Source organism: Scyliorhinus canicula, chromosome 17 (genome assembly GCF_902713615.1).
Source record: "Scyliorhinus canicula chromosome 17, sScyCan1.1, whole genome shotgun sequence".
NCBI classification, from domain to species: domain Eukaryota; kingdom Metazoa; phylum Chordata; class Chondrichthyes; order Carcharhiniformes; family Scyliorhinidae; genus Scyliorhinus; species Scyliorhinus canicula.
This window is the reverse complement of record NC_052162.1, coordinates 130,072,991-130,093,733: the sequence shown is the minus strand read 5'-3', so window position 1 is coordinate 130,093,733 and position 20,743 is coordinate 130,072,991. Positions and strand designations below refer to the sequence as shown.

General features: G+C 47.6%; 1 protein-coding gene across 1 annotated transcript in view; it reads left to right on the top strand.

Moving 5' to 3' along the window:
* The window catches only part of LOC119951628 (zinc finger protein 721-like), an 86,659-nt gene extending 78,588 nt beyond the window's left edge, over window positions 1-8,071 (top strand). The window contains exons 4-5 of the mRNA XM_038774808.1: window positions 3,750-3,912; window positions 4,209-8,071. Of these exons, the coding sequence (XP_038630736.1) occupies window positions 3,750-3,912; window positions 4,209-4,986 (941 nt within the window). The 3' untranslated portion in view covers window positions 4,987-8,071. The remainder of the gene's footprint in view (window positions 1-3,749; window positions 3,913-4,208) is intronic.
* Window positions 8,072-20,743: the final 12,672 nt, after the last annotated feature.

Below are 20,743 nucleotides of genomic sequence, written 5' to 3'. Positions count from 1 at the left end.
TTATAGCTTTCCATCTTTTCTTTTCAGCAGACGTTTGCTGTTGAAGTTCAGCATCTATCGTAGTTGAATGATGGAGTCGAACTACAAGGTTCAGGTATTCCCTCATGTGAGCTCTATGAGAAGGGCTTTTCCCATGGTCAGGTATTGTTGGATTTAATTTTCTCCAAGTGGAGAAACCGTCTTCCTTTCCAAAGTTTGACACAGACGACAAATGCTCCTTTTAAAACAAAAAGCAAACAAAACAGTAGCATGCTTTCCGATATGGAGAGTATAACAACCATTTTCTCTCCACAATTTCTCCGTTTGTGGAAACTTTATCAAACCACTGTTTGGAAAATGATCTCCCATCCTTCTCAGCAAATGGACCACTTTTATTCTGATATCTTTCAGGGCCATGTTGTAATATTGTCATCTTCAAATGATCTGGAATCGGTTTCTTCAAACAGCCAAAATCGCTTCTTTGCAAAAATATGCAAATATCTTCTTTATTTTCTTCACATGGATCATCATCCTGACAACGAGACTGAGGAGAGAGAGTATTATGTTCTGACCGAGCTGAATCTGTATCAGAAAATTCCTTCTCTGCACCCACATCATCTTTTACTTCTCTAGGTTCTTCTACTTCTTCTTTACTTCTTTTTATCCATGCATCTAATGCCCCTCTTTGATGGGACTCTTCTTCGACTCTGGCCCTCTTTTTTTTCCTGTTCTGTGCTCCACTCGGTTGTACACGGAATACTCATAACATTTCATTTTCTATCTCAAAAACCGTAAGACGCATGAGAAAATGGGAAGAAAATGGTAAACAATCGGTCAGTTGCAGACGGATAAACCATATTTCATTTCTTTGTTCCTTCGTATCAAATTATTTCACACTGATTCTCCACTGATAATTTTGTGCAATTTATATCATAGACTTGCAAATTAGTGGTATCTGTATTCGAATATTAGCATGTTAAGGAATAAATGTCTCCTATTCCGAGATTAAATGCCATAGCAGTCCTCTGATCATCCAGGCTTCACTCTTACTACATCCCACGTAAATATTTCATTAAATATCGCCAAAAAACCTATAAAAACCGTAGTTGCACCTGTTCTAGAGCTATTCACTGACCTGAGTAGGTAAAAGAACTAATCTAGATGCACAAAAAGCAAAGAAAAGACGAGTTATGATTCGAGGAAACGCAGGAACGAGCAGCCACGTCTGCTTGTTGCTTTTTATGGTTGCACCATGTACATCATCCGCATGCGTGTGGGGGGATGGGGAGAAGGACCATTTTCTCTAGACAGAAAGGGTACACCATGTTAAAGGAATAAAGGGCTAACAACTGCCTCTGCAGTGTGGTGAGCCTCCAAAAATTGATTTATCACCGCTGAAATTTTAAAATTACTATCTTATTTCCTTCTCTGGGGCAGCACGGTGGCCTAGTGGTTAGCACAACCGCCTCACGGAACTGAGGTCCCAGGTTCGATCCCGGCTCTGGGTCAATGTCCGTGTGGAGTTTGCACATTCTCCCCGTGTCTGCGTTGGTTTCGCCCCCACAACCCAAAAAATGTGCAGAGTAGGTGGATTGGCCACGCTAAATTGCCCCTTAATTGAAAAAAATAATTGGGTAATCTAAATTTTAAAAAACATTTAAAAAAAAACATTTAAAAAAAAAAAAATTTTTTTTTTTTCCTTCTCTGATTGGATGCCCCCATCCAATGGATGCCCGGGGCCAATGCACCGTCGGCCCCCCCCTCTGCACGCCACTGTTTAATTGTGAACATGAGGAAAGAGACCATCCTTTTAGCCAGACAAATAAATGTGTCAAGGCTGATGGAGCAAAGGATGTCAATGTCTGTAAGAGAGAGGGAGAAACCTGGCCCAACCTTTCCAGAGTCTGCATCCTCCTTGGGTTCACTTCCTTCCCCTTCATTTGTTGCAAGTCACCAATTTTTCCCCCAGGATGTGAAGGGAAATGGAAAGGAGGAAACACTGACTTCCTCCCAGGTGTTGCTCAGAGGAGGAAGTCCCATTGTTCAACTTGTGTTGTGACGTCACAACGAAGCCCTGCTCTGCATCAGCCAATCGGAATCACACAATGATCCCCGGTGACGTCTCCGGGTTCCAGTGCGCAGGTCCAGCCGCGCGGACACGGGTGCCCCGCCCCCAGTTGTTGTTTCCCCCCCCCCCCCCCCCCCCCCAATTCCTCGAGCCCGAGGTTTCCAGGCAACCAGCTGCCGGATAGAGCGAGAAGCCGCTCGGTGGTCTCTCCCCCCCCCCCCCCCCCCAGATGGAGGCAGCCGCACTGCGCCTGCTCCGGACAGCTCGGCTCAGCAGCGCTCTTTGCGCCTGCGCGCTGGGCTGCCAGCTGAGGGAGTGGGGGAGGGGACTTTTCAAAATGTCTTCCCATCATTTTCCTCCCAGCCCTGCAGTCTGACTTTAAACAGCACAGCATCTGTTTATAGCTTCACACACAGACTGAAATTTCCTCCTCAGTGCAACATCTGTGAGTAAAGCACTTTCTTTCTCCCCCTGGAAAATACAGAGAGTTGTGGAACATTGGAATTAAAGACAAATTTGCTGAGGGGGAAAATGCTGAGATTTTGTGGAACCTGTTTTTATTGTCTGAGATAGTTAAAGACCAATTTATCCAGTTCATACAAATACTATTTGTCTGTTAATGCATAATTCATTTATGCTCATTTTAGTTTGATTAATATGCTTTAGCTTTTATTTAACTACGAAGCCTTGTCCTTCGATTTATTTCATTGGGTTTGTCGAGGAATTTGTTTATTTTTCAGGTTATCGGTCTCCATGGGGATCGTGACAACAGCGATACATCTCGTGTTGTTGCACGACACTTGTATTAAATATTGCCCTGGATTCTCCGCCGTTGGGAGTCCCTGTACCCACCATCAGCCCACCCAGCCCGTGGGTTTCCTGGTGTCGTGGGGTGGTTTCAATGGGAATTGACAAGGTAGAATCCCGTCACCAGCGAACGGCAAGCCGCAACGGAGAATCCAACCCATTATCTATGGTCCTGTAATAAAGTGCAATTATTATTATTTCTGCTCTTGTAATATTGCACTGTATGTGCGCTATGCATTTCTCGTCATTGAGTCATTATGGCACAGAGACCAGCAGCAGAGATGGGCAGCACGGTAGCATAGTGGTTAGCACAATTGCTTCACAGCTCCAGGGTCCCACGTCCCGGCTTGGGTCACTGTCTGCACAATCTCCCCGTGTCTGCGGGGTTTCCTCCGGGTGCTCCGGTTTCCTCCCACAGTCCAAAGATGTGCAGGTTAGGTGGATTGGCCATGCTAAATTGCCCTTAGTGTTCAAAATTGCCCTTAGTTTTGGGTGGGTTTACTGGGTTATGGGGATAGGGTAAAGGTGTGGGCTTGGGTAGGGTGCTCTCTTTCAAAGAGCCGGTGCAGACTCGATGAGCTGAATGGACTCCTTTAGCACTGTAAATTCTATGAAACTTGAGTCCGTGCTGGCTTTCTATGCAGCAATCTGGTCAGTCCCATTCTCTTCCCACATCTCCATTCCTCTGCAAGTGTACTGACCCCTGAGTGTCTGTACGTTGTGAAATCACTGATCTGCCACCAGCCACGTAGGGAGTGAGTTCCAAGTTATGACCACTCTGAAATAAACAACATGTTTGACTGCTCCCATTGGAGAGATGGTAGTAATTAGAATTGTCTGTTTTGAAATTCAATCCATGACTGACTATGATGACTTTTGTAAACTCCTTTTGCAGGATATGAGAAGGACGAGATTTGCAGTCAGAAATCTCAAAGCAAACCTCTCGTCAAGATACGACAGATTCACTCCATTCATCAGGACCTGAATATCAGTGACCTTGTAACCTGGCAGAACAAATGTTTGCCTGTGCTGGCTGCTTCAAAAGATTTTAAACATCAGTGTTACTGGGAAAGCTGCAAGACTTAAATACCTGAGTGAGAGTGTTCCAGTGCACTTGAAATGAAAAATGAAAATCGCTTATTGTCACGAGTAGGCTTCAATGAAGTTACTGTGAAAAGCCCCTAGTCGCCACATTCCGGCGCCTGTCCGGGGAGGCTGGTACGGGAATCGAACCGTGCTGCTGGCCTGCTTGGTCTGCTTTAAAAGCCAACAATTTAGCCCAGTGAGCTAAACCAGCCCCTGGTCAATTCCACTTGACAGTGGAAGGAACTTTGAGCCGTTGTCCAGTCTGAAGAAGCATCACACCATTCACAGCGGAGCAGATTGTACATGTGTTCTGTGTGTCAACGAGGCTTCAACTGATTGTCATACCTGGAGAGACACAAGGATCCCGCGACATGGAGAAACCGTGGAAATGTCGGGACTGTGGGAAAGGGTTCCGATGCCCGTCTGCACTGGAAATTCATCAGCGTGTTCACACTGGAGAGCGGCCGTTCAGCTGCTCGGACTGTGGGAAGGCATTCAGTGGTTCATGGCAGCTGCATGCACACCAGCGGGTTCACGCAGTGGAGAGGCCGTTCACCTGCTCTCACTGTGGGAAGGGCTTCAGTCATTCATCCACCCTGCTGAGACACCAGCGGGTTCACACTGGGGAGAGGCCGTTCACTTGCTCACAGTGCGGGAAGGGATTCACTCAGCTATCCAATCTGCTGACACACCAGGAGGTTCACACCGGGGAGAGGCCGTTCACCTGCTCTCACTGTGGGAAGGGATTCACTCGGTTATTCAACTTGCAGACACACCAGCGAGTTCACACTGGGGAGAAGCCGTTCACCTGCTCTGTGTGTGGGAAGGGCTTCACCCAGTCGTCCAATCTGCTGCTACACCGGCGACTCCACAGTGGGCAGAGGTCTTTCCCCTGTCCCCAGTGTGGGAAAGGATTCACTCGATTGTCCAGCCTGCAGAGACACCAGAGAGTGCACACTGGGGAGAGACCATTCGAGTGTCCCGAGTGTGGGAAGGGATTCACTCAGTCATCCCATCTGCAAACACACCAGCGAGTTCACAAGTGACTACAGGGTTGGATTCTGCTGTTCTTGTTGCTGTTAACCACATCCAGGATTGAACCAAATTCAGTCTGCTCGCCTCTGCTTCCAGTGGGCTGATGCCCTCTGAGGCTTATTGAATACATCCAGTTTCATATTTCACGTGGATCGTGCATGAAAGGTGTTTGAAAGTTAAAAAGACCTTCAATTTACATTGCGGTTTGGAGCCTCCCAAAGTGTGCCATGGTGTCATGGAGATGGGCTGTGGGAGTTTTAAAGTTCTTTTGTTTAATTTGGCTGGGTGTTTCCCACAAGAGGAAATTGCAGATTTGATCATGTGGAGTTTGCAGCTCACTTAAGAGTTGGTGAGGGGAAAGAAGCTTGAAGACTTGCCTAGCTTTGAGCTAGAGGAAGACACTGCAGTGACCTTCACAGTAAAAGGCTTTGTGGCAGAAATAACTGAGAGAATATAGGAGGAGGCAATTCGGCCCTTTGAGCCCTGCTCTGTCATTAATTATTATGATGAGTGATCATCCAACTCAATAGCCTCATCCCGCCTTTCCATATCCTTTGATCCCCTTCACCCCAAGAACTATAACAAACTCCTTGAAAATGTACAATGTTTTGGCCTCAACTGCATTCTGTGGTAGCAAATTCCACAGGCTCACCACTCTCTTCATCTCAGTCTTAAATGGTCTACCCTGTAACCTGAAACTATGACCCCCCCCCCCCCCCCCCCCGCCAAAGGGAACATCCTCCTTGTATCTACCCTGTCCGCTCCTGTTAGAATTTGATAGGTTTTTATGGCATCACCCGCCTCCCCAACCCCCTAGTCTTCTATTCTCTAGCAAATATAATTCTATTTTTTTTCCAGAAACAGAAACCCAACACCGGCCTGCTTCAGCCCGGCACCTCCCGTTAACTACACCACCTTGCTGAAAGGCCAAACACAACGGGCCGGATTCTCCGTCGGCAGGATCCTCCGTTTCGCCAGCGGTGCACTCGCGCCCGCGGATCTCCCGACGGGGCCCGCAATGGGGAAACTCTATTGGCTGGCTGCCGGGACGGTGATTCCCGCTGCCGGGACGGAGGTTCCCGCTGCCGGTGGGAGTGTGCCACGCCGGAAAACTGAAGTCTCTAATTATCTACTCCCCGGGGAACCTTCTTTTTATAAACAAAATTCCATGAGCTCAACTTCAGGTAATCAATATACAGGGTTTGAATGATGATCTCAGTTTTACGATGCTTTAATTGCCACTCTGTAGCTCGTAAGCCTGGTTGTCTTTCAAATCATTACTGCAGTAGTCACGGGCAGAATCTAACCCAGACTTTTAACCCTTACAGCACCAAATGCATATAATACAGGAAGTCTGAAATCCCTCCATTCATCACACCAGCACGGTGGCACAATGGTCAGCACTGTTGCCTCACACGCCAGTGACCTGGGTTCAATTCCGACCTTGGGTCACTGTGTGGAGTTTGCACTTTCTCCACATGTCTGCGTGGGGTTTCCTCCGGGTGCTCCGATTTCCACACACAGTCCAAAGATGTGCGGGTTAGGTGGATTGGCCCTTAGTCAATTGCCCCTTAGTGTCCAAAGATGTGCAGGTTAGGTGAGGGTACAGGAATACGGTGGGGGTAGTGGGCTCAGGTAGGGTGTTCTTTCAGAGGGTCAATGCAGACTCGATGGGCCGAATGTCCTCCTTCTGCACTGTAGGAATTCTATGGTTCCTGCTGCACCTGCATGCTTATCTTCAGTGACTGGTGTACGAGGACATCCAGGTCTCGTTGCACATTCCCCTCTCTCAATCTATAGCCATTCTGATAATCTGCCTTCCCGTTCTTTGCAACCAAAATACACCTGTGAACATACAAGTGAGGAGCAGGTGTAGACCACTCGGGTCCGTGAACTGGCTCCGCTATGTGATAAGATCATGGCTGATCTGTTTGAGACCTCTACCTTCCCGTCTACCCCGTATAACCTTTGGACTCCCTTGTCATTTAAGAACGGCATTCGCCCCAGGGAATCAGGAGATTGTGGGACCAACTCTATTGACCCAAGGGAAAAAAAAAGTCAAAGTCAGTGTTCCCCGTGTGAGCAGTGAGCTACACTGTCGGAACTGTTGGTTCCGACGTTAAACCGAGGGCCCAGTCTACCCCCTTGGGCAGACTTCCAAGAGTTCTCATGGCCAATATTTTGAAGAGGAGCAGGGGGTAGTTATACCCGGTGTCTTAGCCAATATTTACCAATCGGATTATCGCATTGCTGTGTGTGGGATCTTGCTGTGCACAAATCAGCTGCCGCCTTTTCTAAAATGCAACAGTGACTACACTTCAAAAGAGCTTCATTGGCTGTGGAACACTTTGGGACGTCCTATGATTGTGAAAGACGCTATGTAAACGCCACCCCCAACTTGCCATTGAATAAATTCACTTTGGTTCGGACAAAACTTAACTCATGAAAGGCAAAGGCAGAATTCCCTGGAGAGTAAAATTAAAGAGAGGTTTATGAAAAGGAAAAGGTTTACTTAAGAACTTTAAGATATTGACTTTCCAGGGGCAGTTAGGGATGGACAATTAACGATGGCCTTAGAAGTGTAACCCTCTCTGGCTCCTTTGAAAGTCAATTCTTGTGGAATTCAGCCTCGGGAGTCTGGCTCCTTCTTTGACAGTAATTTCCTTGGAACTCGGCCTCGGGAGTCTTCGGAACTCGGCCAGCAAGGAAGACCTTCGGAACCTCGACCTTCATCCCCAAAGTGACCATTACCTCACGTCAGAGTTGGGCCTGTTGTAACATGACCATTGGTCAATTGGGCACTACTTTAATTTAATTGTATTCCCAATTAATGACACACTTTTCTCATTATCTTAGACAGGAATACAATAGAACTGTTTCATCTTATCCCTTTATCTGATTCTATACAATCCCTTATTCATACAGTTTCAAACGTTGAGGCTATTTAGAGCCTGAAGGCATCTCTTAGACCATAAGACAAAGGAGCAGAATTAGGCCACTCGGCCCATCGAGTCTGCTCCGCCATTCAATCATGGCTGATATTTTTCTTATCCCCATTCTCCTGCTTTCTCCCCGTAACCCCTAATCCCCTTATTAATCAAGAACCTATCTGTCTCTGTCTTAAAGACATTCAGTGATTTGGCCTCCACAGCCTTCTGCGGCAAAGATTCACCACCCTCTGGCTGAAGAAATTCCCCCTCATCTCTGTTTTAAAGGATTGTCGCTCCAGGCTGAAGCTGTGCCCTCAGGTTCTAGTTTTTCCTACCAGTGGAAACATCCTCCCCACGTCCACTCTATCCAGGCATCGCAGTATCCTGTAACATTTATCTGCCGGAACATTTATCTTCATTGCACATTCTTTACATACAGGGAGCAGAGTGGCGCAGCGGAAGGGTGCTGGGCTCATAACCCAGAGGCCAATGGATCCAAACCATTCTCTGCGATTTACCTTCTCCGTTACAGCGAAAAGAAATATTCAGCTGCCTCCCACAAATATATCTGAAACATTCTTTACATACACAGCAATTCAGGGTTTACATTTTTACAGCAAATTAAACTCTTTTACCACAACTATTGATTTGTTATTGACTCGTTATTTGTGACTCAATTAAAACTCACAACTTACTTAATCATCTGTTGCAGTCACTTCATATCGTAATCTTTCATGAATACATTTGGTTAATACAACATAAATTGGTTCAAAAAGATAATTTGTGTAAGGAAAAAGCTTTCTAATTTGCTAACCTTGATCGGATTGAATAATGAGCTTTATTGTGAGCTGGACTTTGGGAGTAGATTTTGTCCTGTAGCTTAACAAAGTTAGAAACTAATTTATTTGTTCAAACAATTTCTGTCTAGCTCTGCAGCTCTAGAAATATTTTGGTTCATACAGTATTAATTATTAAAATAAAGATCCAGCCAAGTGTTTCAGTTTAAAATGGCTTCCTTGACCTTGTTACTGATGACCTTGACTGAATATGGTATGAAAGTGATTGCTATTTAAAACTAAATTTGACTAGCTTATAATTCCCTAGACTCCAATAGTGGCTACGCTTCAAAAGTACTTTCTTGGCTGTAAAAAGGCTTTAGGAGCTGCTGTCATGAAAGGCACTACAGAAATTTTTTTCTAATGGGGCAGCACGGTAGCATGGTGGTTAGCATAAATGCTTCACAGCTCCAGGGTCCCAGGTTCGATTCCCGGCTGGGTCACTGTCTGTGTGGAGTCTGCACGTCCTCCCCCTGTGTGCGTGGGTTTCCTCCGGGTGCTCCGGTTTCCTCCCACAGTCCAAAGATGTGCGGGTTAGGTGGATTGGCCATGCTAAATTGCCCGTAGTGTCCTAATAAAAGTAAGGTTAAGGGGGGGGTTGTTGGGTTACGGGTATAGGGTGGATACGTGGGTTTGAGTAGGGTGATCATGGCTCGGCACAACATTGAGGGCCGAAGGGCCTGTTCTGTGCTGTACTGTTCTATGTTCTATGTTCACAAAATGGGATGTACTGCAATTGGTCCCCTCATCAAAGTTATTCAGAAAGAGTGAGTGTTAGTTTTGTGTGATCACCTTGTTTTGTGTTTGACACCATTTTGAATATTTGTGAAAATCCGAACACGCGATACGCTGAATTAATCTTCATAAAACACAACGAGTTGTTGTGATTTGGAACGGACACCCTGAAAAGAAACAGATTTAACTCTATCTTGCAACGGGAGCAGGAGAGACTCTTGGAAGGACAAGAAAATTGAAAGGATGATGGGATTAATTGGGCAATTTTTCAATGTGGCGCCATGGGCATGATGGGCCAGGTGATCTCTTTTGGTGCTCTATGAGGGTCGTGTGCATTCAATCGAATGATAAAGACCCGAATCTCACTACCAGGAACAGGAGAGCTTCGATCTCAGTAAGGAACACTAACAATAGGGAAGGAAAGTAAAATCAAGTAAACAAAATAAAATTAGTATCAGTGTCGTTAAGCTAATAGTAATTTATTTGACTCTGCGTTTGCTAAGTGTAATAAATAGTTGTTAGAGTTATGGAATGGCAAGTCAGCTCAGCCAATGGAGTGCACATCCTGTGGTATGTGTGAAGTCATAGATGCAGCCCAGACAAACACATCTGTCGGGAGTGGCACCAGCTTGAGCTTTGGGTTTCTGAACGTGAGCGGCGATTGTAGTCACTGTTGTGCTTCCGCATGGCAGAGGACAAGATGGATAGCACGTTGAGGGAGGTGGCCATCCATTCCTTCCCTGGCTGTTCACTTCTAACTTGTGGTTTGACCACCAGGCAGTCTAAAGAGAACCAGGCAGAGAGCGCAGGAGGCCACTGAGTCAATCTGGCAAATGGGTTTTCCATTTTGGAAGCTGAAGAGTGTGAAGGCCCCTCAGGGGAGTGTGGCCAGTGTTGCCTTTTTTAACCTACTGTAAATATGGCAATCAATGAAGTTGCCCTTCTTTCTTTGGATATTAATATTATATTGCTCCGAGTCGCCAGGTATCAAATGATACCACCACAAGGTTCAACCGGATATCGATTAAAGAGCCAAACACCAGTTAGCTAGTTCAAGATCAAGGGTACTTTATTTACACACACAATTAATCATGCAACATAGACACTACTAGTTAAATTACACCTATCAACTATGACAACTTGTACTTTGACTTCAGGCACTCGGCTTAGGTCAGAGGAACAGTGGCCTTTGTTTGAATCGGTATCTATCGGGTCTGTGGAAGTAACTGCTGCTCAGCTGGGCTCATCCGTCTGGTAGCGGGCGTTGAACATGAACTTGCTTCTGGTGATGCTGCAATTGGAAGTGGACGTTGCCGGAGTGCCAGGTCCAAGAGAGGCTGAACACATGGTGGTCTCTCTCTTTATCCTTGGGGGTTTTCGGGCTCTTTTGGGCGGTCCTTCAGTTTGGACCCCACTAATTGGGTAGAACTTGATCACTGTGTTCGATTTGAGCCAATAAAGGGGCGGGTGCCTTGATGGCTGGGCGTGTCCTCAGCGGTTATTGACCCTGTTGTTGATGCTTCCTGAGTACAGGAAATGTCTGGGATTGTATCGGTTGCTCAAGTATCAGTCCTTTGTCTGACGGAGATGGGCCATCAAAATGCTAATTGGTTGGGGGTTTCAATACCGTCTGGATTCTTTGCGCACAAATATACATTCAGGCTCTGAGCCTGCCTGAACCTTGCATTGTCTATTTTTCCCGTTATGCTTTGCGACCGTCCATGTTCCTTATTGTAAATGGCCATCCCAGATGGCTACACCAGAGCCAAGCCTGTGGTACCACGGGCGACTCAGTTGTACAAGGGAGGAAGTTGAATGGAAGGGCAATAGGTAGGGGATTCCATATTCAAGATCAGACAGCCATTACTGCGGCAGTAAACTCCAGGTTGGCGTATTCCCAGTTCCACCTGCAAGTCAGCACAGGAATGGGTGGATTGATCAATTAAATACGGGCTGGAGAAATGGTGTCCGAGGGAGGGAGAGCATCGGATTTCTGAAGCATTAGGGCCAGTTGTGGTTGCGGGTGGGACCCGTACAAGCTGGACACGCTACATCGTAACAGGACTGGCAACTGATATTTGCTAGTGCTGTTGCGGGATGTTTAAGCTAGTTGGCCAGGGGGGTGGGGACCTGAGGTGTGGCCCAAATTGGAAGGAAGTAAAGTTGGTAACAGGATGTAGTCATGGGACTAGAAGGCAATGGCAATAAAGCAAAGCATCGAGTGTGCATCGAATGCGGAATGGTGTCAAAAAGATAAAGTTAAGGATGCTCTCACGCAGCATGGTAAATGATCTAAAGGCACAAATCGAGGTAAATGGGTATGATATAATTGCCACCACGGAAACATGGCTGTGTGGTGACCAAGGCTGGGAACGGAATATTCAAAGATATTCCACGTTTAAGAAGGCGGAGCTCCATCGATAATAAGGGATGGGATCGGTGCCGTAGTAAGGGAGAATCTCAGATTGGAAGAACAGTGTGTGCCATCTCTTTGGACGGAGCTAAGAAATAGCAACGGGCAACGGACGTTCATTAGAATTCTTTCTTGGCCACTGAATTGCAATGGTAATGTGGGGCATGGGATTAATCAGGCAAGGAGAGAAGTGTGTAGCATGGGCAATACAGCGATCATGGGTGACTTCAGTCTGCACCGTAGACGGGGTTAAACCAAGTGAGTACTGGGGTGGCACGGCGGGGGAGTGGTGAGCACTTCTGCCTCACTACGCTGAGGACCCGGGTTTGATCCCAGCCCCGGGTCACTGTCAGTGTGGAGTTTGCACATTCTCCCAGTGTCTGTGTGTGTCTCACCCCCACAACCTAAAATGTGTGCAGGGTAGGTGAATTGGCCACACTAAATTGCCCCTTAATTGGAAAAAAAAAATGAATTGGGTACTCTAAAATTTCTTTTTTTTAAAAACCAAGTGAGCACTGATGCTGTGGAAGACGTGTTTCTGGAGTGTGTTAGGGATATATTTCTAGAGCAGTATGTTGAGCCAACTGGAGGACATGCTATTCTAGAGCAAGTGTACTGTAATGATAAAGGGCTAATTAATAATCTTGTTTCAAAGAACCTTTAGTGATGAGTGACCACAATATGATAGAATTTGACATTATGTTTGAAAGTCATAGAATCCCCACAGTACAGAAGGAGGCCATTCAGCCCATCGGGTCTGCGCTGACCCTCTGAAAGAGCTCCCTACCTAGGGCTTCTTCGCTGCCGAATCCGTATAACCCCACCTAACCTGAACATCCCTGGACACTGAGGGGCAATTTTTTAGCATGGCCAATTCACCCATCCTGCACATCTTTTGTCTGTGAAAACCAGAGCACCCAGAGGAAGCGCACACAGAACGTGCAAACCCCAAGGCCGGAGTTTAACCCGGGTCTCTGCCTTTGTGAGGCAGCAGAGCTAACCACTGTGCTACCGTGCCATAATGGTTTAACGTTTAATAATGGAATTTATGGAGGCATGAGGGACAAATTGGCTAAGGTGGATTGGGAAAATACAATGGTAGTCTTCAAAGAACTATTACATAGAAGTGTAAAGCACTCTTGTGAGGGCCACAGAGAATCCAGCACGAGTTGAAGGATAGAAAGAAATAACATTTATTTACAATAACATATATATACACAACAGCAGCAGCAAGGCAGGTTTCGGGCTCTGATGCAGTGGGCGAGCCGGGTGACCCTGGGTGGCAGAGGTCATCGTGGATGGCTTTTAGGCGGCTGATTTGCGCGCTGGCGCATGTCCCGCGGGATAGGGCATCCGAGGGCTCGTTGAGCTTCCCCGGTCGATATTTGATATCGTAATTGTAGGTGGAGAGTTCAATCCTTCACCGAAGAATTTTGTCATTTTTAATTTTGCCCCTTTGCGAGTTGTCAAACATGAAGGCAACCGACCATTGGTCAGTAATGAGGGTGAACCTCCTACCTGCGAGGCAGTGCCTCCAGTGTCGGATAGCCTCCACGATGGCTTGTGCTTCCTTCTCGACTGAGGAGTGTCGGAGTTCTGAAGCGGATAGGGTACGGGAGAAAAATGCGCCTGGTCTCCTTTCCTGATTTAAAGTGGCTGCTAGAGCTACCTCTGAGGCGTCGCTCTCAACCTGAAAGGGAGTGGATTCATCCACCGCCCGCATGGCCGCTTTGGCGATGTCGTCCCTGATGCAGCTGAAGGCTTGGCGCGCCTCAGCAGACAGGGGAAATCATAGAATTTACAGTGCAGAAGGAGGCCATTCAGCCCATCAAGTCTGCACCGGCTCTTGGAAAGAGCACCCTACCCAAGGTCAACAACTCCACCCTATCCCCATAACCCCACCCTATCCCCATAACCCAGTAACCCCACCCAACACTAAGGGCAATTTTGGACACGAAGGGCAATTTATCATGGCCAATCCACCTAACCTGCACATCTTTGGACTGTGGGAGGAAACCGGAGCACCCGGAGGAAACCCACGCACACACGGGGAGGATGTGCAGACTCCGCACAGACAGTGACCCAAGCCGGGAATCGAACCTGGGACCCTGGAGCTGTGAAGCGATTGTGCTATCCACAATGCTACCATGCTGCCCTGTATAATAGTGTGGCCTTGAAGAGTGGGCGGGCTTTGTCCGCATATTGGGGGACCCACTGGGCGTAGTATGAAAAGAGCCCAAGCACCGTTTGAGGGCCATGGGGGAGGGGGAGTTCTAAGAGCATGCGGTCCGGGTCTGGGCCCAGGTCTCCGTTGTCCACGACGTAGCCGAGGATGGCTAGCCTGTTTGTGCGGAACACGCATTTCTCCTTGTTATGGGTAAGGTTTAATTTTTGGGCCGTCTGGAGAAAATGGTGGAGGTCGGCGTTGTGGTCCTGCTGGTCATGGCCGCAGATGGTAACATTATCCAGATACGGAAACATGGCCCGCAGCCCTGGTCTGGTCTACCATTCGGTCTATTGCTCGTTGGAACACCAAAACCCCGTTAGTGACGCCGAAGGGAACCCGGAGGAAATGGAAGAGGCGGCCATCAGCCTCGAACTCCGTGTAGTGGCGGTCCTCCGGGCGGATTGGGAGCTGGTGGTATGCAGACTTCAGATCCACCGTGGAAAATACCCGATATTGGGCGATTTGGTTTACCATGTCTGCGATTCTGGGGAGGGGATACGCGTCTAGGAGCGTAAAGCGATTTATGGTCTGGCTATAGTCTACGACCATGCGAAATTTTTCCCCGGTCTTGACGACCACCACCTGAGCTCTCCAGGGACTGTTACTGGCCTCTATGATCCCCTCACTGAGCAGCCTTCGGACCTCCGTTCTGATAAATACCCTATCCTGCAGGCTGTACCGCCTGCTGCGGGTGGCTACCGGTTTGCAATCCGGGGTGAGGTTGGTGAAGAGAGGAGGGGGGGCGATGCGCAGGGTGGCGAGACTGCAGATAGTGAGTGGGGCAGGGGCCCACTGAAGCTGAGGGTGAGACTCTTGAGGTTACATTGGAAATCCAAGCCTAAGAGGAGTGGCGCGCAGAGGTCGGGCAAGACATACAGTTTAAATTTGGAATAGCTAGCGCCTCGAATCGTTAGCGTTCCTGTAGTGCGGCCTTGGATTTGGATGGAATGGGAGCCCGAAGCGAGGGCGATAGTTTGGTTGGCGGGATAAATAGGGAGGGAACAGCGTCTTACCAGCTATGGGTGTATGAAGCTCTCTGTGCTCCCGGAGTCGAAGAGGCACTACGTGTTGTACCCGTTGATCTAGACCTCCGTCATCGAATTTCTCAGATGCTTGGGGCGAGATTGGTCGAGGGTGACCGTGTTGAGTTGCGGGCGTGCCCGGGGAGTCAAATTCTTCCGATCGGGCGTCCTGTCGAGTAGATGCCGCTGTGTTCTTGCGAGCTTGATGCAGGAACACTGCACTGAGTTGCGGGCCATGTGGTGACTGCCCGGGGAGGTCGTACTCCTCCGATGAGCTGTTTGAGTCTGGGGATGCAGCTAGGGCCCGTGGATCACACGTGGAGGGTGGTGATGAAGATGGCGTCCAAGATGGCGGCCCCCATGAATTGCACGTGGCCGGCCGCATGGTGGAGGTTTGCCAAGATGACGGCCCTCATGGATCGCACGTGGCGGGAGGGGGCGGAGCCTGAGCGTAGGCCGCAGCGTTTCGGGCCCCGCGGGCCTGCTGGTGCTGGGGGCGATGTTTTTGGACTGTTGGGGTGTTGAGGGCTGGGGCCCTTCTGCCGAGGCACACTTTAGCATAGTGGCCTTTCTTCCCGCAGCTGCTGCAGGTCGCAGATCGGGCTGAGCAGTGCTGCTGCGGGTTCTGGCTTTGTCACAGAAGTGGCAGGCTGGAGCAGTTGAATAACTGGTTTGGCGAGCTGAGTAGTGGCAGGCTGGAGCAGTTGAATAACTGGTTTGGTGAGCTGAGTAGTGGCAGGCTGGAGCAGTTGAATAACTGGTTTGGGGAGCTGAATAGTGGCAGGCTGGAGCAGTTGAATAACTGGTTTGGCGAGCTCAGTAGTGGCAGGCTGGAGCAGTTGAATAACTGGTTTGGTGAGCTGAGTAGCTGGCTGGGGGAGCTGAGTAATTAGCTGGAGCAGCTGGATAGTTTGAGTAGTTGACTGGGACAGTAGGGCGGCCGGCTGAGGGAGCGCGATAGCTGGGGGGCCTTGCGGCACAGGCTTGGGGGGTCCTCAGGTCGGGGGCCCATGTGGGGTTAGCGAGGTCCGCGGGAAACGAGTTGAGGCTGCGGAATGAAACTTCCATTGTGATAGCAGCCTCTACGGTAGTCTCTAAGCCCTGGGCCCCATTTTCTAATAGTCTCTGGCGTACATAGCTAGATCGAAGGCCCGCTACAAAAACATCCCGTACAGCAAGCTCCCTATGTTCGGCTGCGGTTACGGCCTTGTAATTGCAGTCATTTGAGAGATTCTTCAACTCGCGTGCAAATTCAGCTAAAGTTTCAGTAGCCCGTTGTCGGCGAGTCGTGAACACATGGCGGGCAAAGACCTCGTTCATGGGCCTAATATACATTTTGTCCAAAATCACCAGCGCTGCGGTGTAGGAACCGGCTGGATTTAGTTGTGTAGAAACTCTGTGGCTTACCATCGCGCGCAGTAGGTTGAGCTTTTGTTCCTCCGTAGTATCAGTGGTGCTGATTTCGGCCAGGTAGGCCGTAAAACATTTCAGCCAGTGGCAGGTTTCTTTCGCCTCTGCATCCTGCAGATCGAGTTCTAGACGTCCTGGTTTTAGAGCGGATTCCATGCTTTACTTCGGCAGCTTCTTAAGTGTATTAAATTGATGGAACCATCAATTCAGCGAACACGTGTAGTTGGATCTGAACAGAGGCTTTAATACACTTACAACAGAGCCAGCCTATTCGTCGTTGAACTCCAGATGACTGGCAGGCTGGCTCTAAGGCACTGATCTTTATACATCGGTCCCAGGGGGAGGAGTCCTGGGCGGAGCCAAGGGAGGAGCCCAGCACAAACTCTCGCATACTCCCAGAGCGACTCCCCCTGGTGGTCGGATAGTGCAACTGCACGTACAATGGTGGATAGTGAACATATATACACGGAGTTATATTGGCAACTATATACAGCATTGATCTTACAATGGGTAGATAACGAACATATATATATGGAGTGCTATTGGCAACTATATATAGTGTGAATCACATTCACCACAGGAGGAAACTGTAGCACCCAGAGAAAACCCACGGGAGGATGTGCAAACTCCACACAGACAATCCTTGTAGGGATGAAGCCAGTTTAAACTCAGCGCTGGGCAAACTTCTCGAAAGAAATCATTTGGGACAAAATCAATTGTCACGTGAACAATTCCAGCTTAATTAAGGAAAGCCTTATGCATTTGTTCAGCCAAGACCGTGTTTGACTCACCTGCTGGAGTTTGAGGTAACTGTGAGGGTCGATGAGGGTTTTGCTGTCGATGTGGTGTACCTGGGCTCCCAGTATACAAAAGACTCATGCGATGGAGCTTATGGAATAAAAGTGCAGCGACAATATGGGTGCATAGGCAGTCGAGTGACAGGGAACAGAGAGAAGCAGCGAACGGTTTATAATATGTAATATCTAGAAAACATAAAAGCAGGCTGTAAAAGCTTCTCTACGTATGCACAAAGGAAGCATTTAGTTAAAGCAAGCGTGGAACCATTTCAGGCAGAGTCAGGAGAATTCATTATGGGGAATAAAGAAATGGCAGAGAAACAAAATGATTACTTGGTGACTGTTTTCACCAAGGAAGATACAGGAAATCGCCCAGATGTTGAAATCTAAGAGACTAGGGAGAATGTGGAGTTCAAGGAAATTAGTATTAGGAATGGGCAGCAAGGTAGCATTGTGGACAGCACAATCGCTTCACAGCTCCAGGGTCCCAGGTTCGATTCCGGCTTGGGTCACTGTCTGTGCGGAGTCTGCACATCCTCCCCGTGTGTGCGTGGGTTTCCTCCGGGTGCTCCGGTTTCCTCCCACAGTCCAAAGATGTGCAGGTTAGGTGGATTAGCCATGCTAAATTGTCCATAGTGTCCAAAATTGCCTTTCGTGTTGGGTAGGGTTACTGAGTTATGGGGATAGGGTGGAGGTGTGGATCTTGGGTAGGATGCTCTTTCCAAGAGCTGGTGCAGACTCGATGGGCCGAATGGCCTCCTTCTGCACTGTAAATTCTATAAAATAGTATAAGGAAGAAGATTGTATTGGAGAAATTAATGGGACTGAAAGTTGTTAAGTCCCCAGGACCTGATATTATGCATTCCAGGGTTGTTGAAAGAGGTTGCTATGGAGATCGTGGATGCATTGGTGATCATCTTCAAAAGTTCTATCGATTGTGGAATGGTTCCTACAGATTGGAAGGTTAAAAAATGTCACCCCACTATTTAAGAAGAGAGGGAGAGAGAAAATAAGGCACTACAGATGTTCGCCTGACATCAGTAGTAGGGAAAATGCTGGAATCTATTATAAAATATGTGATATGTGGACACTTGGATTGTCATGATCTGATTGAGCATAGTCAGCATGGATTTACCAATGGGAAATTAAGTGCTGGAAAATGGGATTAGAATAGTTCGGTGATTGTTTTTGACCTTTGCAGATACTGTGCCTTGAAGGGCCTTTTTCAGTCCTGTGGGCCTCTCTGCCTCAATGTTTGACGAGCTTCTTGGAGGTTTTTGAGGATGTTACCAACAAAATTTACAGAGAGTCAATGGACGTACGATATTTGGATTTTCAGAAGGCTTTGATAAAGTGCCTGACGGGAGGTTAGTTAGCAAAATAAAAGTACATGGGATAGGAGGCAATATACTGGCAAGGATTCAGGTATGGTTAAAAAGCAGAAAATAGAAAGTAGGATTAAACTGGTCATTTGTGCCTTGGCAGGCTGTGGCTAGTGAGGTACCGCAGGTTCAATCATTGGGCCCCAGCTGTTCACAATTGTAAGTATCCACTTGTTTGTCCCTTGTTTATTCCCTGTATTTTCTTTTGTTTTGGCTCTTACACTTTTTGTACCTTGACAATTACTGGGACCTAAACCTTTAAGATGGACTTCACCTTTAATTTAAAAGAAAACAAACCTCCATCAGGCTGTGCTGTTGCTGTGGCATCAATGATGGCACATAGTGATGGACTTGGCTGTCAGCCAATGGACTGTTTCAGATTGCCGGGTCTTATCAATGGATCATGCTGATTGGTCAGGTTTTTCTCTGGAATGTTCCTTACTCTGTGAGACTACCTTTTGCTTTTAGTTTCAACTTCATCAGGATGCTGGAGGGCCACAGCCCTGATCACTCTTTCTTACCTAAAGGGCGCTGTTTAAAGGTTCAAAGTAAAGACGTTTTTCTCTCTCTATGGTCAGATTGAACTGCAAGGACGTTCAGTCCAGCAACAGTTGCAGGGGGTTGCCAATTGTTTAAAGAATCCTCTTTAAAATCCCATTAGGGGTACTCTGTTTTTCCTCAGTAAAGCTAGGGAACATTCTGGTGGAGTTGGAAACAAATAAGAATTGCACAGCCTGAGGCGGTTCTTCTGGGTGAAGGCGCAGGTTGATAAAACTGGAAGTGACTCCCCAGAGGGAATCCCACAGTCTGGGGATTCATACTGAATGTTCCAGCTAGAAGATCCTCGTTAGCCATCCAACAAGTGGTTCTCAATCACTCCATGTCCTGGAAGGACAGTCAGCTGAAAAAAACATCTTTAACATCCGAAGCAAGTGTACTCATCTTCCATCTCATATTAATCCTCTTTCATTTTTCCCCTCCCCCTTCCTCTGCATGTGTATGTCTTTTGTGTATTTAGGTAGAGGGTAAGACGTTAAAAGGGGAAAAGTAGCAGATTAGCTGGCCGTTTTTCTAGTATAATTATTGCATGCCTTATCGCCATTGTTGTTACAAATAAACAGTCGTAGGGCGGCATGTGGTGCAGTGGTTAGCACTGGGACTGTGGCGCTGAGGACCCGGGTTCGAATCCAGGCTCTGGGTCACTGTCCATGTGGAGTTTGCACATTCTCCCCGTGTCTGCGTGGGTTTCGCCCCCACAACCCAAAGATGTGCAGGGTAGGTGGATTGGCCACTCTAAATTGCCCCTCAATTGGGGGGGGGGAAATAATTGGGTACTCTAAATTTATAAATAAATAAATAAGCAGTTGTTGTGTTTCACTTACAAATCTTGTGCCTGTAATTTATTGGAGCAGTCAAAGACCAAAGATCACAGAAACTTTGCTACAAAATATTGGTTAATTCACTTTTGTTGGGACTCCGTGCACTAACCCAGGGTGCCCTAGCCTTTATTACAGTCTATCATCCTGGAACAGGTCTGCTGAAACTTTGTTACACTCCCTCTGTAGGAACAATATCCTTTCTTTTTTTTTAAATTAAAAAAAGAAATTTAGAGTATCCAATTCATTTTCCCCCAATTAAGGGGCAATTTAATGTGGCCAATCCACCTACCCTGCACATCTTTGGGTTGTGGGGGTGAAAGCCACGCAAACACGGGGAGAATGTGCAAACTCCACACGGACAGTGACCCAGAGCCGGGATCGAACCTGGGACCTCGGTGCCGTGAGGCAGCAGGGCTAACCACTGTGCCACCGTGCTGTCGATAAATAATATCCTTTCTAAGGTAAGGAGGCCAAAACTGCACATGGTACTCCAGAACCAAGCTCTTATAGAATTGATGTAAGACCTCACTACGCCTGTACTCAAATCCTCTTGTGATAAAGGCTAATATTCCATTAGCCTTCCTAATAGCTTGCTGCACCTGCATGTTAGCCTTCAGTGACTTATGTACAAGGACAC